This window comes from Hemiscyllium ocellatum, chromosome 21 (genome assembly GCF_020745735.1).
Source record: "Hemiscyllium ocellatum isolate sHemOce1 chromosome 21, sHemOce1.pat.X.cur, whole genome shotgun sequence".
Lineage (NCBI taxonomy): Eukaryota > Metazoa > Chordata > Chondrichthyes > Orectolobiformes > Hemiscylliidae > Hemiscyllium > Hemiscyllium ocellatum.
This window is the reverse complement of record NC_083421.1, coordinates 49872283-49893421: the sequence shown is the minus strand read 5'-3', so window position 1 is coordinate 49893421 and position 21139 is coordinate 49872283. Positions and strand designations below refer to the sequence as shown.

Sequence of the window (21139 nt, the reverse complement as noted above, 5' to 3'; positions counted from 1 at the left end):
CATATTGGTTTTAATTACAATCTGAGAGTTAATTAATCTCCATAACTGACAGTAATTCTTTATCTCATATTTATTGAATGAACAAAATGCAAATTCCCACTGCCCTGTTTGGTTTTGAACTCCCAGCTCAGTAATCAAGGTGCTAGCATAACTGCTATGTTACTGTTGTTTAACACTGGAAGTGAAATGAACAGCCTCGCAACTCTCTATGTAAGGAGTGCTTGAGGGTTTTCTGTTCAAAATTTCATAAGCAATCACTCACTGGCTGCGATCAGATCAGAGGTTGACCTGACAGCTGCAGGAAATACTGTATTCCGATTAATACAGCAGTGTAATTCTCATCGCTGAGTATTCACACAGATTACAGACGGCCTCCAGTGGCTGAGATCTGGTACTGTACGCAACATTACAACATTAGTCAGGCCTCACCTAATCAAAGTGCCCACACCCAAAATAAAATTGTTTAAGTTTGAGTGAAGTGACAATGCCACCATTATTGACACTGTCACCAGAACAGATCATTCACAACATACTGATGAAAGAGTGAAAGTCTAGACTGTATTTAATACAGCCAACCTAACTGTGAGGGACACTTGCCTGAGAGTCCTCTGAACATACCGACACACTCCTGAGAGCCCTCTGCACACACTGACACACTCCCAAGAGCCCTCTGTAAATACTGACACACTCCTGAGAATCCTTTGCAGGTTAAATTTTACAAAGTTGGAAGTCATGCCTGTGGGAGGATTGGTGAAAGTGCCAGAGTTGGAGGATGGAATGCAGTTTCCTTTTCAGTGGTTGCAGAAAGGTCTTCTCTACCAGGGAATTTTTTTATTACTCTACAATATGGCTTGATGTTGAGGGCTTGCAGACAAGGTGTCCCCTTCATCAATTTACTGTTTATAGACAAGATGAAATCCATGGCTGAACGTTGTGAAAGTCCAATTATCTTAAATACGGTGAAAGCATGGAGGATAATGCGGCAGGGTGAGGGAAATTTGCTTAAGACCTCGCTGTTCATCCCATTAGTGGGAACCCTTGGATTTAGGCCAGGGTCAGTGGGCTCCAGCTTCAAACCATGGAAGGGTAAGGGAATCTCCTGATTGGGAGATTTATTCAAGGGAGAGGTCTTGATGTCTTTCAACCAATTATATGTCAGAAATACAGGAATCGTAATCGGGACCTTTTCCTATACTTCCAGGTTTAGGGATTATATACAGAAGCAAACCACACTCTTGGTACAGTCCTACAAGTCGGACATAGAGAGAAGAGTGATCCAATATGGGGGCGCTCTCTCCATTAGTACCATATACTGTTTGCAGAGAGGGTGCACCTGGGGGGATATGGAGAGACTCCATGGGATCTGGAATCAGGAGCAAGGGGAAGAAATTTCATCAGAAACATGGGAGGATATAAGGGAAAATGTAAAGAAAATCTCAATATGCAATGAAGCACAGGCTGTGCAATTGAAGATCCTTCACAGGGCCCGTATGGCACTAGAGTGGTTAGCAAAGTTTAAGAAAGGATCTTCTCCAGGATGTCTCAAACGTAAAATCAGCATAGGCCCCCTTATACATTGCTTTTGGTCTTGCTACAAGATTTGCGGATATTGGGGTGCCATAGTGAATGAGCTGGAGAAGATCCTGGGAATTGAAGTTAAGATGGATCCAGTATCCCTTCTTTTGACACTGCCGAATCTGCCCTCTCTGGGTGAACACGGGAAGAGGTTATTTAACATCCTTACACGCTGTGCGAGGAAGAACATTCTAATGAACTGGATATCAGAAAAACCCCAGGAGCATGTACCCCAAGATTATCTGATGAGTATGGTGCAGCATGGAACAGCAATTTTATAAGACATGGTGGCCCTTTCTAAATGACACAGACATGGACCTATCGACGGTACTAAATAGGGCCTTTCTATAGCAGTAAGGGCTGTATATGATGGTCTGGCATCTCTAGGGCGGTGGCCCTGCAAATACGGATATAATAACTGCTGCTCCCGTGGATGCGAGCTTTGGTGGTAGTGCAGCGAGTGGAGTAGTGTCATGTAATGTAATTTAATTTAATTGGATTGTAATTCTATTTCATTTTGTTTGAGTTTATTTTAACTTGAGTTAAGTAAATATGAGCTGAAAATGTGTTGCTGGAAAAGCGCAGCTGGTCAGGCAGCATCCAAGGAGCAGGAGAATCGACGTTTTGGGCATGAGCCCTTCTAGAGGGAGGAAGACAGCTTCTTCAAGGAAGGCATCCTTGTAAGAGGATTCGCAGTAGGTTAAAATCAACTAGGAGAAAGTGAGGACTGCAGATGCTGGAGATCAGAGCTGAAAATGTGTTGCTGGAAAAGCGCAGTAGGTCAGGCAGCGTCCAAGGAGCAGGAGAATCGACATTGAGAGATGAAGAAGGGCTCATGCCCAAAATGTCGATTCTCCTGCTCCTTGGATGCTGCCTGACCTGCTGCACTTTTCCAGCAACACATTTTCAGCTCTGATCTCCAGCATCTGCAGTCCTCACTTTCTCCTTAAGTAAATATGAGATGATTGTAGTAACATTACTATAATATAATAATGTGGTATTATTTCTACTTTTCTGTCTTTTTATACTTTTATAACTTTATTTTTCCATTTGTAACAGAGTAAAAAAATTTCCAATAAATACATGTATCAGAAAAGAGACAATAACAGTGATTTAAGTTCAACATTTTGTTAGAGAGCAGGTTACTGTAATTCCTAGTGGTATGATTAGAAAGCTGTTTGTACTGTTGTGTTTGTGTCAGATAGGGTAAACATGTAAGGCCATTAGCTTTGTTCAGTTCAGTTCCCAGACACCGGTGTTGAGTTTAGAAGGGAGTTTGTTATTCCCCTTGTCTAGAAGAAGGATTCAGGGAACTGTTCAGGAAACATTTCATCTTTTTAGAAATGTTTAATTTGTGAAACCTGCAAATAGGGAGAGTTTGGTTTGAAATCTGTAGGTTATTAGAACTTAGAAAGTGCAGGCTGCCACATTTGTTAATATTTGGAATGGATTCATTAAACAGTCTCCAGACTTCTTCTGGATTTGATTCTCTAATAAATAGTGTTGGCAAACAAAGGGACACTTGTTTTTTTTTGATTAGGTGAGACTCCCCACAGTATGGAAACAGACCCCTTTGCCCAACAATTCTACACCAACCCACTGAAGAGTAACCCACCCAATATTTACCCCTGATGAATGCAGCTAATGCTATGGGCAAATTAGAACAGCCATTTCACCTGACCATCTTTGGATCATGGGAGGAAACCCACACAGACACAGGGAGAATGAGCGAACTCCACACAGAGTCACCCGGGGTGGGACTTGAACCCAGGTACCTGGCACTGTGGGGTAGCAGTACTAACCACTGAGCCACCCATTGCAGTGTTTTCTGGAAACATTCTAACTGCCATATGTATACTGAGATTGCTTGGTTTGTTTTTTTATTTCTTCTTTTGCATATTAAAGTTCTCTTATGCTGTTGGAGAAAATCTACAAACTATGTGAATATATCTCGGGGACCAACTACAATATTACTTAAATAAACAAAGAAGTATGATTTACCATGTCTGATTTCATTGTGCAATATGACTTGTCCAATTGCACTATCAGCTAGGATCATAACAGCAAATGAACACTAACCCACCAAGTCAGTGATCGGGAGGTGGAAGGTCAGGGATAGTTATTTGTGGAAGGTCAGGGATAGGTATTTGGACCAGGTCGAGGGGTAGTTGGGTCAGAGTGAGTAGTCAGATTGGGTTGGGGTGTAGTCAGATCGGATATGGAGCATTGGAAGGTTTAATTGGGTGGGTGAGGGTGTATTTTGATTGGGGGACTGATTCTGGAGTTTCTCAACTTTAAACTAGGTGTTAAGCATTGTAACTACTCCTGGGTAAGCACACAGATAAGTCATATGTATCTAGCCCTAGACTCTGCCCTGAGCGTGGAGTCAGAGATTTTCATATGAGAATCTGTGCAGCAGAGAATCAGCCCAATGGAATTTAAATTTCCTGTATCTTTCCCGTATATATCCAGCCCCAAGAACTGACCAGGATTGTGTTGTGCATCTCCTGATGATCTGGAGATGGGAAGATTTGGGCCAGCGACGCATTCTTATGGAAATCTGATGAAAATAACTCCACATTCCTGGGTGAAGCCTCTGAAAGTATTGGAACTCCCTGTGAGCTCTTACAAACATTGACACTCTCTTGGGGTCTCTTTAAAACCTGGTGCCTTCCCCCACCCCACCCTTTAAATACACCCAGGAACAACTCCCAAAATTCTGAAAGGCAGTTGTAGTTACACAGATGAAATCAGGCATGTTGTTTGAGAAAATATTTATTACACAGAAATAACAGATCTAAATATTTTTATGATCTGACAAAATGGCCAAAAGGGGATAAAATTGCTCATTGTCTACCTGCTTCTGAGCACCAACGGTCTACTTCCTAAACTTCTTACAGAAAGAAAACCTAACTTGATTCCCAGTCTCAACTGTCTTTGCACACCATTAAGCCTGTGTATTCAATAACTCAGTGTATATTCCTCTGAATTCAAATGGATGAAAAGGCTAAATTCTTGGGGACAAAGTTTTCTATGAACAAATATGCAAAGTGTAGTTAATTAAAATGTTACTGAAACGCTGTCTGCACAATATAATTTGTTGTAGTGGTTCTGTTCGCCAAGCTGGAAGTTTTTGTTGCAAACGTTTCATCCCCTGGCTAGGACACATCATCAGTGCTGTGGAGCCTCCTGCGAAGCGCTTCTTTGATGTTTCTTCTGGCAAGAAACATCAAAGAAGCGCTTCGCAGGAGGTTCCACAGCACTGATGATGTCTCCTAGCCAGGGGACGAAACGTTTGCAACAAAAACTTCCAGCTCGGCGAACAGAACCACTACAACAAGCACCCGAGCTACAAATCTTCGCACAAACTTTGAACAATATAATTTGTCTAGTGACTACAGTCATTATTACAAGTTGATTGGGACCTTTGAAAGACCTGATCTTTAAAGTATATCTTCCACTTTGATGTCACATTGGTATTGTTTCATTCACAGTATGAATTTAAAGCCAAGAACATTAAGAAGAAAAAGGTGAGCATCTTGGTGTCTGTGGATGGAGTGAAGGTCATTCTGAGGAAAAAGCAAAAGGCAAGTTCATCACTGTGTTCTTTCACGTGAGATTTTACTGTGAATTGTTGTAGAGAACCTTGATCTGTTTTATTGAGTTGGTTTTTGTCTTTACCTATAATAGATTGTTCTCAGGCACATTCATTCCATGTCAGGGTTCAATGCTATGGCTGTCTGGAACCTAGTATAAACCTTGGGAGTACATCCAGTCCATGTACTTGTAGCTATACAAAATGATCTGGGAAAAGAAAATGGATTAGCTTACAATAAATCCAATGGCTTGTTCTGACTGTTACTGCCCTTGTACTATGGCATAAGAAGAACATTTTCAGGGGATCTTTGAGTATCCTTGGTCCCATTTTGTACCATGTTTGACTTAGACAGTCAGACAATCAACCTGAGTTAGATCTACTTCATCATCATGGCTAGGTCTGAATCAGAAATGCTGTACCACGATCTGAGGAAGAGTCACTCGACCTGAAATGTTAACTCTGATTCCTCTCCCCAGATGCTGCTAGACCTGCTGACCCTTTCCAGCAATTTCTGTTTTCGTTTCTGATTTACAGAAACCGTAGGGTGTTTTTTCAGTTTCTACCAAATAGCATGTTGGAGCACCTTCATAACCCAGCACAGCAGTTCCAGAAGCTGACCCATCAATACCTTCACCAGGGCAGCTAGAAATGAGGACTAAAGCCAACGTTGCCAGTAATGCCAACAGCCCCACGAAAAATTAAGAACACAATTTAGAACATTAAACAATTTTGAAATGCAGAAATGATCTAAGGAAGTGCTTGCTTAGATCAATGTCATTTGGGTTAGTGATTCCAATGGTAAATCACCACAAAAACACCCTTGAAACCTGCCTCCAAGTTCCAGTTGGTTAACCACCCCATCAGGGAAACACCCTCACTCGACAAGTCCTGTTGACACCTATATTTTTTCATGTTGTTACTAATGCACTTTAGGGAAAATTGCACTGAAACAGAATACTTCATTGTTGTGCCAATGTGATTCTTGATTTACAGCCTCAAGGTGCTCCTTCGAAGTGGTAACGCCATCAGCAGCAGTGCCTCCCCTGGTGTTCAGTCATACCAAATGTTCACTCCTTACATTTGAATGACAAAATTTTGTAATCCTTCTACTGGCAAGATTAAGCAGTTACATAAAAAGTTCATGCAACCAAAGAGTCTTTGAGTTGTATCTCTGAGCATGTATCGGTTATTCCCTGAGGTTCAGAATCACAAGTGCCTCCTGAAAATGAACACCATGATCCGTATGGTCAGGAGTCTCCCACTGCCATTGAATAAAGTGACAGCTCCATCTACAGTTATTGCCATAAAACAACCTTCTTTTTATGGGATCTGACACACGCGGGATCCCTTGTGCACTTCTCCTTTCTTTTCATAATCAGACCGATGGGCGCTAATTGCAATAAGGCCATTTATAAAACAATTAACGCTGCTTATTGAAACATAATGTGAACAAATGTAGTATAGTTTATAATCAATTTCATGATGCTTGTCAAAGTATTGCAGATAAACAAGCAAGTTACTTTATTACAAATAATCAGGTCAATTCAATTGCTCACTTAGCTAATGTCTGAATATCTCTATAAATGGCATACAATAATGAAAGAATTTCATTCCACTATATCTGCCTTTTACTCCCTATTTTCACATGCTAGATGTTTATCCCAGTTAGACAGGATGCCAGAACCTTGACCTCTGACCTTGCTGTATTGATCTCTCAAGCTAAAAATTGAATGTTTCTAAGTGTAGGATTGGCTGCTAATCTCCACTGAGCTCACACAGATGAAACTATTCCAATGTTTGTCAGGATTTTTACTGGATAAGCTGCTGTGCTACACAGGAATTGTCACTTTGGGTTGAGACCTCCTCTGAATCTCACCGGCATTATCAAAACAATTACACTTTCAAACATGACCTTTCGTGAGCTTAGTATAAGTGCACACAAAATCCTTCCTGTATTTATAGATCCCAAATAGTATACATAAAAGTACAGCTTGTTTGAAATCTGTTCTTGTTTCTTTGTTCTTGGGATATGGGGATCACTAAAAAGTCCAGTAAATATTGCCCATCCTTAGTTGTCCAATTTTAACCAAGGAAATTCAAGCCATATTGATTTAAAAATCATGCAATTCAAAATAACAAATAATGCAAGAACTTAAATATGTCAAAAACAGGTCTGGTGTAAGAAAGTATAATGTAGGGTTGAGTTTCTTGATTCAGATTTCAGGTGAGAACCTTGTGCCTCGTAATGGATTGTGTATAATGTGTATAATAAAAGGCATTTTAATCAGAAGATGTCTTTTTGTTCTAGAGAAAGGAGTGGACATGGGATGCAAATAAAATGTTAGTGATGCATGACCCTATTTACAGGTACAGAACTGATGTCATGTTATTGATAGTCATCTGTCCCAATGTTTTTATGTTGCATGATTAATAATGCTCCTGTGAAATAGTGTGGGACATTGCCATAAAGGTCAAGTACTGATGTTAGACTTTGTTTTTAAATTAATGGGTTTACTAGTTGAAATGCTCGAGACCAACAGTAATTTACATCATCTTCAATTTCATGAGGGGGGACACAGCACTGCAGTGGATCCCAGTCACGATATACATTACACTGTACTGGATTCCAATCACTGCCAGCACATTACACCATGCTAGATTAAAGTCACTGTCACTAGATCCCAGTTTTGTGTACATTGCACCTTACTGGATCCCAGTCATTTTGTACATTACACTGCTTTGGATCCCAATCAATATATGTATATTTCACCACAATGGATCCCAGTCTCTCTATGTTACACTACAATGGATCCCAGTGTCTGTGTCTACATTACACCACACTGGATCCCTATCTCTGTGTCAACGTTACACCACACTGGATCCCAGTCTCTGTATGTATATATTTCACCACACTGGATCCCAGTCTTTCTGTCTATGTTACACCACAATGGATCCCAATCACTGTGTGTCTATATTTCACTACACTGGATTCTAGTCTTTGTGTCTACAACACACCACACTGGATCCCAGTCTCTGTGTCTATGTTACACCACACTGGATCCCAGGGTCTCTGTGTCTATGTTACACCACAATGGATCCCAGTCTCTGTGTGTCTATGTTACACTGGATCCCAGTGCCTGTGTCTACATTACACCACACTAGATCCCTATCTCTGTGTCAACGTTACACCACACTGGATCCCAGTCTCTGTATGTATATATTTCACCACACTGGATCCCAGTCTTTCTGTCTATGTTATACCACAATGGATCCCAATCGCTGTGTGTCTATATTTCACTACACTGGATCCTAGTCTTTGTGTCTACAACACACCACACTGGATCCCAGTCTCTGTGTCTATGTTACACCGCACTGGATCCCAGTCTCTGTGTGTCTATGTTACACTGGATCCCAGTGTCTGTGTCTACATTACAACACACTGGATCCCAGTGTCCGTGTCAACATTACACCACACTGGATTCCTATCTCTGTGTCAACGTTACACCACACTGGATTCTAATCATTATAAGAAGGTTATGCCATTGCTAGAATCAAGTTACTGTTTCTATGTTACATCACACTTTATCCCAGTTGTTACATGTGCATTACACCTCATTGGACCTCAGTCACTTTGTACACTACATCACTTTAAATCCCAGTTACTGTGCATTCCATCACACTGGATCTCAGTCACTGTATGCATATTAAAGTGTACTAGATCTCATTCACTGTGAGCACTTTACACTGTACTGTATCCCAATCACTATGAGCAGATTAAAGTACACTGGATCTCATACTACACAGTACTGGATGCAATTACTGTGAACATTTTATGCTGCAGTGGATCCCAGTCACTGTGAGTATATTACAGTGCACTATATCTCCATCATAGGGTGAACACACTGGATCTTAATCATTGTGAGCACCTTCGTTGCAATGGATCACAGTCACTGAGCACATCAAAAGATACTAGATTCCAGTCACAGGATAGTACATTTCTTAAATGTTCATTTGAAACTTGGTGACCAAACTTAATTGAAACTGTAAAATCAATTAAACATATTTGATACATGATAGGTTCTGTTATGTATTTAACAAATTAATTATTTAAGCTATTAAGTGAGAGAAAAGCTATTTGCAAACTGTAAAGGGTACAGAGGGTTATGTACTATGTTCAGGGGATGGTGTTGTGCATCAGTGAATCAATAGACCTTTGCTACAATGAAAGATCAAGTGCTGAAGCAGCAATAATGGAAGGGATGTGAGAGGACATTAGAGTTCATTTAATGGAGTGCCATTGGTGCCATAATGTCCAAGTTATTGATCATTTCCATATCCTGTTAGTTACCTGGGCTCTCATGTGACATAGCTGGTGATGTCATTTCCCCTATTAAAATTTTTTGTTTCAGATTAAATTGCAGTCAATGCTAAAAATGATAGACCAAGTCCCTGTTATCAAAAATAATGAAAATTAGTTGCCTTTGCTTACAATTGGGAATAGTTTTAACACTGGAAGCATTAACATTATTAATGTGGCAGTAGCTTCTTATTAAAGCCTTAAGATAATATATTCCTGCTGTAATTAAGTATAGAATTCACCTTATGCAGTGAGAAATCCTGAAATTGAAGTCTATGGCTGCTGGTTTGCTGTTGGCTGGTGCATAGACTTAAGGGAAGTGGGTGTCTCATTCAGTGATTTATTGACTCCTTCACCTTTTGTGTTCCTGTTGCTGCCTATCACAAAATGTTAAAGGTGAAGATGAATAAATCATAGCTAAGAATGATTGACGTAATAGAAGTTGTGGTTTCAGGAGAACATAGACAGAAGTAAGTCACTTGGGCCTTGAATCTGCTGTGTCATTCACTAAGATCATAGTTGATCTAATCTTGGTCTCAACTCCACTTTCCTCCCTGCTCCTCCAAAATCTGTCCAATGTAGCCTTGAATATTTTCAATGGCTCAGCCTCCACTATTCTCTTGTATGAAGGATTTCAGAGATTCATGAGCCTCTGAGAGAAACATTTTGTTTCACTGAAATAAATGGCCCCTTATTCTGAAACTACACCCCTGGCTCTATGGTTTCCCTCATAAGGGGAAACATTCTCTCATCATCGGCCAGAGTGGATCTCAGTTTAAGGTCTGTTGGAAATCACTTTTATCACTTGACTGAACTTAGCTTCTCTCTGCAGAGAATTTCAAGTCAAACATTACATGCAGCCCTAAGGCAGAAGTTTCCAATTTATTAGGAAAGGTTTCGATTGCTGGACCAATTCTGTGAGCCATATAATGCTTTCAACAGAAGCAAAGTGAAAGAAAAATCAATAGCATTTAAATGTGATTCCAAAGAAACAGCTTTAATGGTGTTCAGAGTTTTCCTCAAAGTGTTTCCTAACTTGTTTGAATTTAGTTATTTGATAGCTTTGCTTTTCTCTTTACCTGCTTCTCAGGCTGAGAGAAAGGAAGCATGTTCTTACAAGAAATAATGAAACACCGACATTTATCCAACTTGAGAGTCAACAAGTTAGAGCAGAGTGGTCAGGAGATGTAGAGCCAGATACTGTGAGTGAGGAACTAAACCATTTGTGTACATTGCAGTGTGATGGCAGGGTTCATCAGGTTCTCTGCCAAGTGTGAACATATTCAAAGTTGCTGCAAAAGTTAAGGTTTATATGACAAATGTTGTACTCAGCATGTGATTTTTAATGTCAGTTGGAAATAAAGCCTGTAGATGTGAGTGTCCTGAACCTTTTTTTGAACCCTAACATCAGCACTTGCATGGCCCTTTTGCACGTTAAACAGCTGGAACTAGAGAATTGAGAAACACCGATGCATTTAATTATAGCTGGGCGCCACATTACAATTTATTGGTGTTAAGTAACATGTGTACACTTGTACTTTTAATTGTCCTTTCAGTACAGTAATGTGTTGTGTCATTACATGCCGTTGTTACTAATTACTAGAGTCTTTTCTTTCCCCTTTGTCTATAGAATATTCTACGTATCACATGATTCCCAGGATTTAAAGATATTCAGCTATATTGCTAGGGATGGCATCAGCAATACTTTTCGATGCAATGTATTTAAATCGAAGAAAAAGGTTTGAACCCTTTCTTGTATGTTGTGTGAGAAGTAGGTGCATGTGTTTCATCTTCAGCATGGAAAATGCATTCATTTTCATGAACAAAAGTGGCCCAAAAATAAATCCCTTTCTTTGTTGCTGTAGTCAGATTCCAATACAAAAAGTCAGTAAAGGTAAAACAAACTGGGGACTATTTTGCTAAAATGTAGGTAGCTGAGAGCTGACCTCATACTTGTGAAAGCAGTTGGTAGGGTAGACCATTTTGGAAAATTCATAGCCACAGTTTAATATGGTAGCTAATAAATCCAATAGGAATTCAGGAGAAGTTTATTTTACTCTCGGAGAGTGGTTAAAATGTGGAATTCTCGGGAGTAATTGAGATGAATTGTATAGATGCATTTCAGAGGAAGCTAACTAAACCTGTGAGTGAGGAATAAATAGAAGGAAATATTGATAAAGTAAGATAAAGCAAGGTCAGAGGAGAGTCATCTGAAAGATAAACATCACAGTAGGCCTGCTAGGCTGAGCAGCCTATTTATCTTCAGTAAATGTGCTGTATGTACATCAGTATTCTGCCTGGATTCCCATCTTGATGTGTGAATTGCAGCAGTGTGCTTCCCACATTGTTGTTTTTTTTTAAGTTGAATGAGCAAGTCCAACTGTTCATACCCAACAGTTTACCTTGGCTACCCCTGGACTGAGACTGCTATCACTTGGCACTCCAGCAGCAAGCAGACAAAACCCACTTCGTTAATTTGAAGTTGAATACTTCCTCACCCAGTTCTGTTAGAATACAGTGCACTCTTATAATTAAACAGTAGAAAATGGAATCAAATATTTGCTATGCAGTCATGTTTGGGTCACATAACATTTGTCAATGTACCAATAGTGACATTAAAAGCTTTACTCTCTATGGAGGATCTTGAGGCTTTCTTCAGTTTTCCTTTAAGATGCTATGTTAAATACTAGTAATCAAGCAACATTTTAAGGCATGTTTCTGTCTGGATGATTTGTAAGTGCACCTATAGTTCACCGTTCTTTCTGCTTCAGAGCCAAGCAATGCGAATTGTTCGTACAGTGGGGCAGGCATTTGAGGTCTGTCATAAACTGAGTTTGCAACATGCTAAAGAAAATGCAGATGGGCAGGCGGATGGTGCAAGTGACAAAGCAACAGAAGAACAATACACTGGAGGTAAAGTCAGCCTTTCCAACATAACCCTCCCCAGTGGGATCTACCTCAAGGTCTATCAAGCAGATGTAGCTGCCAGTGTACTGTGCCAGGATGACTTGATGGGATGGAACTAATGTTAATTATTTTAGTGGCTGGTTTCAGATGTGACAGACTGCTGCGCAGCATCTGTAGTTTGAAAATATAGTGTGGATTGGTGTTGTGGATGAGCAGAAAGGAAACATGCTTCCAGGAGTTGGCAGCAACAGTTTCCAAGTGGTGATTGAGAAGCAGAATATCTCATCATTATTGTAAAAACTGAACTGACAAACTGCTGTGTAAACCAGGCAGGAAGCACTTTTCTGGCCTCCTTATTATAAAAGGAATATCGAGGCATTGGAGAAGCTACAAAAAACGATGTATAAGAATGAATCTTGTGAAGTTATAACTACCAGAGAAGTCTGAAGAATCTAGAGTTTTTCTTATTTTGAGAAAAGAGAAAAACTGAGGAGTGACTTTTTATAGGTAATTAAGATAAAACGAGTAGGTGTTGAGAAGCTGCTTCCATTGTTGTGTAGCCCAAACAGAGAGGCTATCCATGTGGATAGTCACCAATAAATCCATTTGGAAATTCAGGAGGAAACTCTTTATCCAGTGAATCGGTACAATGTGGAGCTTGCTACCTCAATGAATAGTTGAGATGAATGACAAAAGAGGAAACTAAATAATGACAAGGGAGAAATGGATAGAAAGATAGAAAGGGATAGAAGCCTGATGAAGAAGGATCAGTGCAAGCTCATGTGGAGCATAAACACTTATACAGACTAGTGGTGCAGAATAAGCTATTTCCAGTGCTTTAAACCCCATTTCTTTCTCTTGAAGTATTCAGCACTAGTAGTTGTAACTGGGAGTGTGATCGGTGCGCGTAGCTTGGACCAGTCTCTTTCACAGTCCAATCTTCTCACTTTCTTTCAACAGGTCTCCACTTCCCTGGAGTAAAGCAGAATGGGGCTATGGGCAAGGAGATGGAATCCCACAACTCCAGTGAGTTGCCATGTGACAGGATTGAACTAGAAATCATTAATGCGGCACAAACTCTTAAAGAGAGAAAATATCAGGTATTTTGATTAAGCAAGCTGATTAATCTTTGGATATAATTACTGGCTTCTTTTACTTTGATTCATAATGGTACTACAGGGTATTATCTAAGAACATAGCACTGAAAGTTGAAACAAAATGAGGCTGGTAAAATGACATTGTTAACAGTTTGGAGACTGCATTATCTTTCTGCAAAGTGTCATTAAGGGGAAAAATTAAGTGAATTGAAATCTCTGTCCTAAAGCAGGTTTCTCTGGTCCCAAACCTTATGCCAATTGCTGTCTTCACACATTTGCAGTTACCTGAGCATTGTGGTCTTCAGTAAAGTATTTCCTGATGTATTCATAATTCATCAATCAGGAAATAGCCTTTTCTCGTCAGCTATTTGAGAATTTGAAGGAAAAAGAAATTCGCTATATTTGCCGGGGGGAATGTATAAAAGCAGCCATTTGCAACAGGGCAGAAATATATTGCCAAAAAACACAATGTTCGAAATCACAAAACTCTTGATTAGCCATGCAGGATGAAAATCAGGATTCTGGTTTTTGGCCTAATTGATAACCATTTCTAAATAAACCCAACCACTGCCTTTCGTGTTTACTTATTAATTTGACCATGTAGCTTCAAAGTGCCTCAAATCTACATTATCTGTGCTGAGTTATGTATTGATCTACAAATTAGTTCAGGCCCATTTTTGGCTGTGCAATGGATAATGAGCTCAGAGCACACACTAGATATCAGCGATTCAGAACTCTGGCAGGTTGCAGCCTGATGGTCCTTGGAGTTCCAATTTGGTTGGAGTGTCAAGCCAGCATCTCAGCTAGGTTCTGGTATTGAGGAAGTGTTCAGCACTTCCTCTCTTAGTGGTGACCTGCAGCTGTTTTCTGGAGCTGCAAGAAGAACTCCAATTTATGACTGTGATATGGACCGTGGCTCAGGCTGCAGAAGAAGCGAAAACAAATTGTAAGGTGTCTACCCTGCAGCACAATAGCAAGGTCACAAAATGAGCTTCTAAACATCTCTTTCAGATGTCAGAGATGTCTGATTATCGTTTGCCCTAAGGTGGTTTAGACATGTTTCGTGTACCGAAAATTCATTATTTTGGGCCTTTAACCTCACATTTTCCAACAGCAAAACAGTTAAAAAGATTTGAGGCTTGGAATGAAACAGAGAACTATAGATTATAGGGGCAAATTCAATATTGTCTAGAAAAGGAAAAACAATAATGAGAGAAAGATTAAAATAAGAGAGAGGGAAGAAAATGACAGAAAGAATAAATAGAAAGAATCATAACCTTTTAAAATTGACAACCAGCAACAGTTAATTCAATGTAAGAATGTAATTAAAGAGTTTAAATTGTTTCCTTTCTGAGTCAGAGGGGTTGATTAACATTGCTTTAACAATTATTACATCAAAAACTATTTAGGTTCAGCGCTAAAATGGCATAGCACATAGAACATAGAAAATTACAGCGCAGTACAGGCCCTTCGGCCCTCGATGTTGCACCGATCCAAGCCCACCTAACCTACACTAGCCCACTTTCCTCCATATGCCTATCCAATGCCCGTTTAAATGCCCACAAAGAGGGAGAGTCCACCACTGTTACTGGCAGGGCATTCCATGAACTCACGACTCGCTGAGTAAAGAATCTACCCCTAACATCAGTCCTATACCTACCACCCCTTAATTTAAAGCTATGCCCCCTCGTAATAGCTGACTCCATACGTGGAAAAAGGTTCTCATGGTCAACCCCATCTAAACCCCTAATCATCTTGTACACCTCAAATGTTTAATGTGAAATCTGGCAAGTACTTTGAAATAGAAATATTTAATTTTTATTACGTACCCTTATTATATAAACTCCCACATAGAGAAGGTGCTGCATTTTGATGACAGAAATATTTTACCACAGGAAACACATTGAGCAGACTCTTTGTAGAATGCAATGGAATTTAAGCAGCATCAAGCATGGTACCTGCTGGTTCTGGGTCATCAAATCCGCTCTGGCAATAGTACAAAATGTAACCCCCATGCATGTACTGGTAAACCTGAATTTTCACTTCTGAGTTGGGACATTCCACAGCCTTGTAAACTGTGACCAGGGAAAACGTGCATCGATTGTTTGTTTGGATTTCCATTCAGGGCAGTGGGTGAAAATAGGAGTCATGATTACACACCTCCCCTCCCCCCACCATCCCATGGTAAACATTTGGGGCTCTCTCGCTGTCAGATAATGGCCAAGCTGCAGTCACGGTGTTGGAAATAAATCAAACTGCTTCTTGTCTCTTGTGTTTACCCTGGGTCTGTTCCTTTTTTGCTAATGCTAGTTTCCATAGCATAAACTATGGAACTATAGGCAGGAAGGTTTGAAAGTTGACTGATTTTCTCAAAGTATCAGAGATACTTGTCAGTAATTGATGGGAGAGAAAGAGTTTTAATTAATAGTGAGGCCAAGAAGTTAAATTGACTGGTCTTTATTTTAATCTTCACCTTGGTGGCAGAGTTTGTGGGTTTGGAAGAGTTGCTAAAGAAACCACAACAAGTTACTGCATTGTATGTTGTGGATGGTACAAGCTGCAGTTATGATATATCCAGAAATGGAGGAGGGAGGAAATTAGACTAGTGGATGGACTGTCATTCACATAGACCATTTTCCCTGGCTGGTAATAAATTAAGTGTTGTTGAAATTTAAACATCCAAGCAAGTGAGTTAGAAATCATGTTGGCCATGTGTATCACACCCTAATTAGAGCAAGATTAATTTGTTTTGCAATCTAATAGATCAATACTGTCTGCACAGTTTATTATTGTAATGGTTTCACTGACAGTGTATTACAAGCCCTTAGAACCTTATCCTGCATTAATATTCCAGCACTGTTACATCCAGCTGCTAGCAGCCAAAGCGCAGTGATTTTCATATCTCTGCTAAGAGTGGCTCACGTACCTCAAAGGGGATGAGCACTTGGAAAATGTAAAAAAGCAAAGAACTGCGGATGTTGGAAATCAGAAACAAAAGCAGAAATTGCTGGGAAAATTCAGCAGCTCCCAGCAGCATCTGTGGAGAAAATGTAGATTCAACATTTCGGTCCAATGGCCCTTCTTCAGAATATAAAGAAAAATGTATCTTACAATGAACAGATCACTCCCAAACCCTACCCTTTGCATTAGATGTGTAGACATTTCTTTCCCCTCATTTGGTATATGGACATTATGTTCATTATACTCACACTAAATTGGTCTAATGATATCTAATTTGGAACCTGTCGTAAAGAGTTACACTCAGATTCTAAGATATTGTTGTGGGGTACGGAGTCAACTATGGAACATTTCTTCAGGAAATTCAGTTGATTGGATCAAGTCTATGGAGAAAGTGAGGACTGCAGATGCTGGAGATCAGAGTCGAGTGTGGTTTTGGAAAAGCACAGCAGGTCAGACAGCATCCAAGGAGCAGGAGAATTGACGTTTCAGGCTAAAGCCCTTCATCAGGAATTAAGCTTGTGGTTCAAGGGGGCTGAGAGATAAATGGGAGGGGGGTTAGGGCTGGGGGCAAGATACCTTAGAATGCAATAGGTAGATGAACGGCGGGGGGGGGGGGTGGTGCGGTGGTGGTTGAGGGTAATAGGTCAGAGAGGAGGGTGGAGCAGATTGGTGGGAAGGAAGATGGACTGGTAGGGTGGTGCCGAGTTGGAAGGTTGGAACTGGGATAAGTTGGGGGGAGGGGAAATGAGTAACTGTGAAATCCACATTGATGCCGTGTGGTTAGAGGGTCCCAAAGCAGAAGATGAGGCATTCTTCCTCCAGGCGTCGGGTGGTTAGAATGTGACAATGGAGGAGGCCCAGGACCTGCAGGTCCTTGGCAGAGGGGGAGGGGGAGTTGAAGTGATCAGCTATGGTGCAATGGGGTTCGTTGAAGCAGGGGTCCCAGAGATGTTCTCTGAAGTAAGTAGGCATTCTGTCTTCCCAATGTAGAGGAGACCACATCAGGAGCAACGGATTCAGTAAATAATATGTGTGGAAGTACAGGTGAAACTCTGATGGATATGAAAGGCTCCTTTCAGGCCTTGGACGGAGGTGAGGGGGGAAGTGTGGGCTCGGGTTTCGCAATTCTGCAGTGGAAGGGGAAGGTGTCAGGACGGGAGGGCGTGGACCTGATGAGGGAGTCGCGGAGGGAACGGTCTTTACGAAAAGCAGATAGGGATGGGGAGGGAAATATATGTGGTGGGGTCTGTTTGTGTGTGGCAGAAATGGGGGAGGATGATGCGATGCATCCAGAGGTTGGTGGGGTGGAAGATGAGGACCAGAGGGGTTCCGTCCTAATTGCAATTGGAGGGATGGGGTTTGCGAGCAGAGATATGGGAAATGAAGGAGATGTGCTGGAGGGCATTGTCGACCATGTGGGAAGGGTAATTGCGGTCCTTGAAGAAGGAGGCCATCTGGTGTGTTCTGTGGTGAAATTGGTCCTCCTGGGAGCAGATGTGGCTGAGGTGGAGGAATTGGGAAAAAGGGATAGCGTTTTTACAGGAGACAGGCTGGGGGGTAGTGTAGTCCAGGTCACTGTGGGAGTTGGTGGGCTTGTCGAAGATGTCCGTGTTGAGTTCGTCACTGTTGATGGAGATGAAGAGGTCCAGGAAGGGGAGGGAAGTGTCCAAGGTAGTCCGGGTGAACTTAAAGTTGGGGTGTTAGTGAAGTTGATTCTATGACATCACGTATCACCTCAGTCCATTTATCATCAGTGCACCAAGAATCTATCTCATATGGTTAGAAATGGATATTCATTCCACTAGATATTTTTGGTCATAGAACAGGTGCAATGTACAGCATTTTGTAAAAATTCATAGGATATGGGCATCAAGAGATCTGCCTTTAAGGTGGTGGTGAGCTGCCTTCTTGACTCGCAGTTGTTTTTGTGGTGCAGATATGCCCATAGTATTGCTCAGAATGGACTGTCAGGACTTTGATCTAGCAACTATGAAGGAATGGTGATATCTTTCCAAGACAGGATGGTGTGTTGCTTGGAGGGGACCTTGCAGGTGGTGATGCTCCCATGCACTTGATGCTCTTGTCCTTCTTAGCGGTAAAGATTGCAGGTTTGGAAGGTGCTGTCAAAGGAGCCTGGGTCATTTGCTGCAGTGCATATTATAGCTGGCACACATTGTATCAGTGCTGTAGGAAATGAATGTCAAAGTTGGTCAATGGGGTTCCAACCAAGTTGCTTTGATTTTGGAAACTGTTGGGATTCTTGTGTTGTTGGAGCTGCCCTTTTTAGGCAAATGAGAGTATTCCATCATACTCCTGACTTGCGCATTGTCAATGACGGACAGGCTTTTGGGAATTAGGAGGTGAGTCACTCACTGCAGCCTCTGACCTTCTCTTGTTCTGGTCAATGGTAACCGACCAGTATGTTTCAGCAGTAGTAATGCCAGTGCACATTAGTGAGAGAAGGTATGGATTTTCGAGGGTTCGCAATCATGGTTACCTGGTATAGGCAGTCAGCGATTTGTAAGTAATTTTGTGATAGCCTTCTAAGAAGCAGCAGTTTAGATATGATACATTAGTTAATTAGATAAAGAAAGAATACAAGTGTGGTAATTGGGATGGTTCACTGATACCAGAGGATACCATGTCAGCATGGAATATTTTGGTCTCGTTAAAGTGGTGGAGGCAGCAGCATCGTCTTTTCCAAATGAAATGTTCGGGAACTCTCCCTTCAGTCTTCCTCCATTTCTTCCAGTGAGTCTTGTGATAGAGGGCAAGTCACTGATGAAGCAACTAATGATGGTTGGCCCTAGAACACTACCCTGAGTAAATCCTGCAGAGAAGTCCTGGAACTGAATTGATAGACCTCCAACAACCACAACCATCCTGTGTGCCAGCTATGATTTCAACCAGCAGAGAGTATTCCCCTGATTCCCATTGACTATAGTTTTTCCGTGCCATACTTAGACAACTTTTTTATTTTATTCACTCATGGGATATGGGCATTGCTGGCTGGTTAATGTCTAAGGCAATCACTTTTACATCTCAGTTTGGCAGTGGGGTGCCTGTTTCGAGTTAATACAGGCATTGATTCCCCTGCCAGGCTTCTCCAGTAACCCCACTGAAGTCAACCAAAGTTATAAGTATTTCAAAAAGCTTTAAAATAAAATCCTCCTTTTCAAGAATGAAACCGGTTCTCTTTCAAAAGTGATTAGTGGACTTTTCTTCATCGTCGTCCATCCAGACAATCCTTGACAACAACATTCTGTGCTGAAAATGTGTTGCTGGAAAAGCGCAGCAGGTCAGGCAGCATCCAAGGAACAGGAGATTCGACGTTTCGGGCATGAGCCCTTCTTCAGGAATGAGGAAAGTATGTCCAGCAGGCTAAGATAAAAGGTAGGGAGGAGGGACTTGGGGGAGGTGCGATGGAGATGCGATAGGTGGAAGGAGGTCAAGGTGAGGGTAATAGGCCGGAGTGGGGTGGGGGCGGAGAGGTCAGGAAGAAGATTGTAGGTTAGGAAGGCGGTGCTGAGTTCGAGGGATTTGACTGAGACAAGGTGGGGGGGAGGGGAAATGAGGAAACTGGAGAAATCTGAGTTCATCCCTTGTGGTTGGAGGGTTCCTATGCGCATCCCTTGTGGTTGGAACCCTCCAACCTAGGAACCCTCCAACCACAAGGGATGAACTCAGATTTCTCCAGTTTCCTCATTTCCCCTCCCCCCATCTTGTCTCAGTCAAATCCCTCGAACTCAGCACCACCTTCCTAACCTGCAATCTTCTTCCTGACCTCTCCACCCCCACCCCACTCTGGCCTATCACCCTCACCTTGACCTCCTTCCACCTATCGCATCTCCATCGCCCCTCCCCCAAGTCCCTCCTCCCTACCTTTTATCTTAGCCTGCTGGACACACTTTCCTCATTCCTGAAGAAGGGCTTATGCCTGAAATGTCGAATCTCCTGTTCCTTGGATGCTGCCTGACCTGCTGCGCTTTTCCAGCAACACATTTTCAGCTCTGATCTCCAGCATCTGCAGACCTCAGTTTTCCCAACAACATTCTGTGGCAATTTTCTTGAAAATGGAGTTGCACAGGAGTAGTTTCAGAAGGAAATCCTTTGTGCCATTGGTCTATCCGCTTCTCCTTGCAGTTGTTCAGTTGCGTTTTCTTCATGTTAAAACCCTGAATCTTCATTGCAACCGATTGTTACACAGCTCAATGAACACCTTAATGGCCAGCAGTTAAGGATTTGATAGAACACAGCATGAGGTCACTGATTGCACTTGCAGGTATCCAGGAAAATCAGTTGCCGTGACAACCAGAGAGAAAAGCACCTTGGAAGATGTGGAGAGCAGAGTGAATTTTGTTTAGGTAACCTTGTTTTATTTGAAATAGATAATGAAATATTCCTGATTTCTTTTTTTTAGGATCCTGAGAATGGAACTCCTTTTGTTTTGTCAGCTCAGCTGCCACGATTACCCAGCAGTCAGTGTTCCTCTCCTACCCCCCTGGCATCTCAGCACCACTTGCAACTGCTCCAACACCAGCTTTTACAGCAGCAGCAACAAACACAGGTGGCTGTGGCACAGGTTAGTTTTTCAAATACCTCATGGGGAAGTCATAAAGAAAAGATCATGAACCCTCAACTGCA

The 21139-nt window shown here is 41.5% G+C and overlaps 1 protein-coding gene across 4 annotated transcripts in view; it reads left to right on the top strand.

Moving 5' to 3' along the window:
* Positions 1–21139, top strand: part of si:dkey-34e4.1 (carboxyl-terminal PDZ ligand of neuronal nitric oxide synthase protein) — a 130820-nt gene that overhangs the window by 79653 nt on the left and 30028 nt on the right. For all 4 annotated transcript variants that reach the window (XM_060841447.1, XM_060841444.1, XM_060841445.1 and 1 more), the window contains 6 exons: positions 5070–5162; positions 7482–7540; positions 11161–11269; positions 12302–12443; positions 13398–13537; positions 20916–21077. In XM_060841447.1, coding sequence (XP_060697430.1) covers positions 5070–5162; positions 7482–7540; positions 11161–11269; positions 12302–12443; positions 13398–13537; positions 20916–21077 — 705 coding nt within the window. The remainder of the gene's footprint in view (positions 1–5069; positions 5163–7481; positions 7541–11160; positions 11270–12301; positions 12444–13397; positions 13538–20915; positions 21078–21139) is intronic.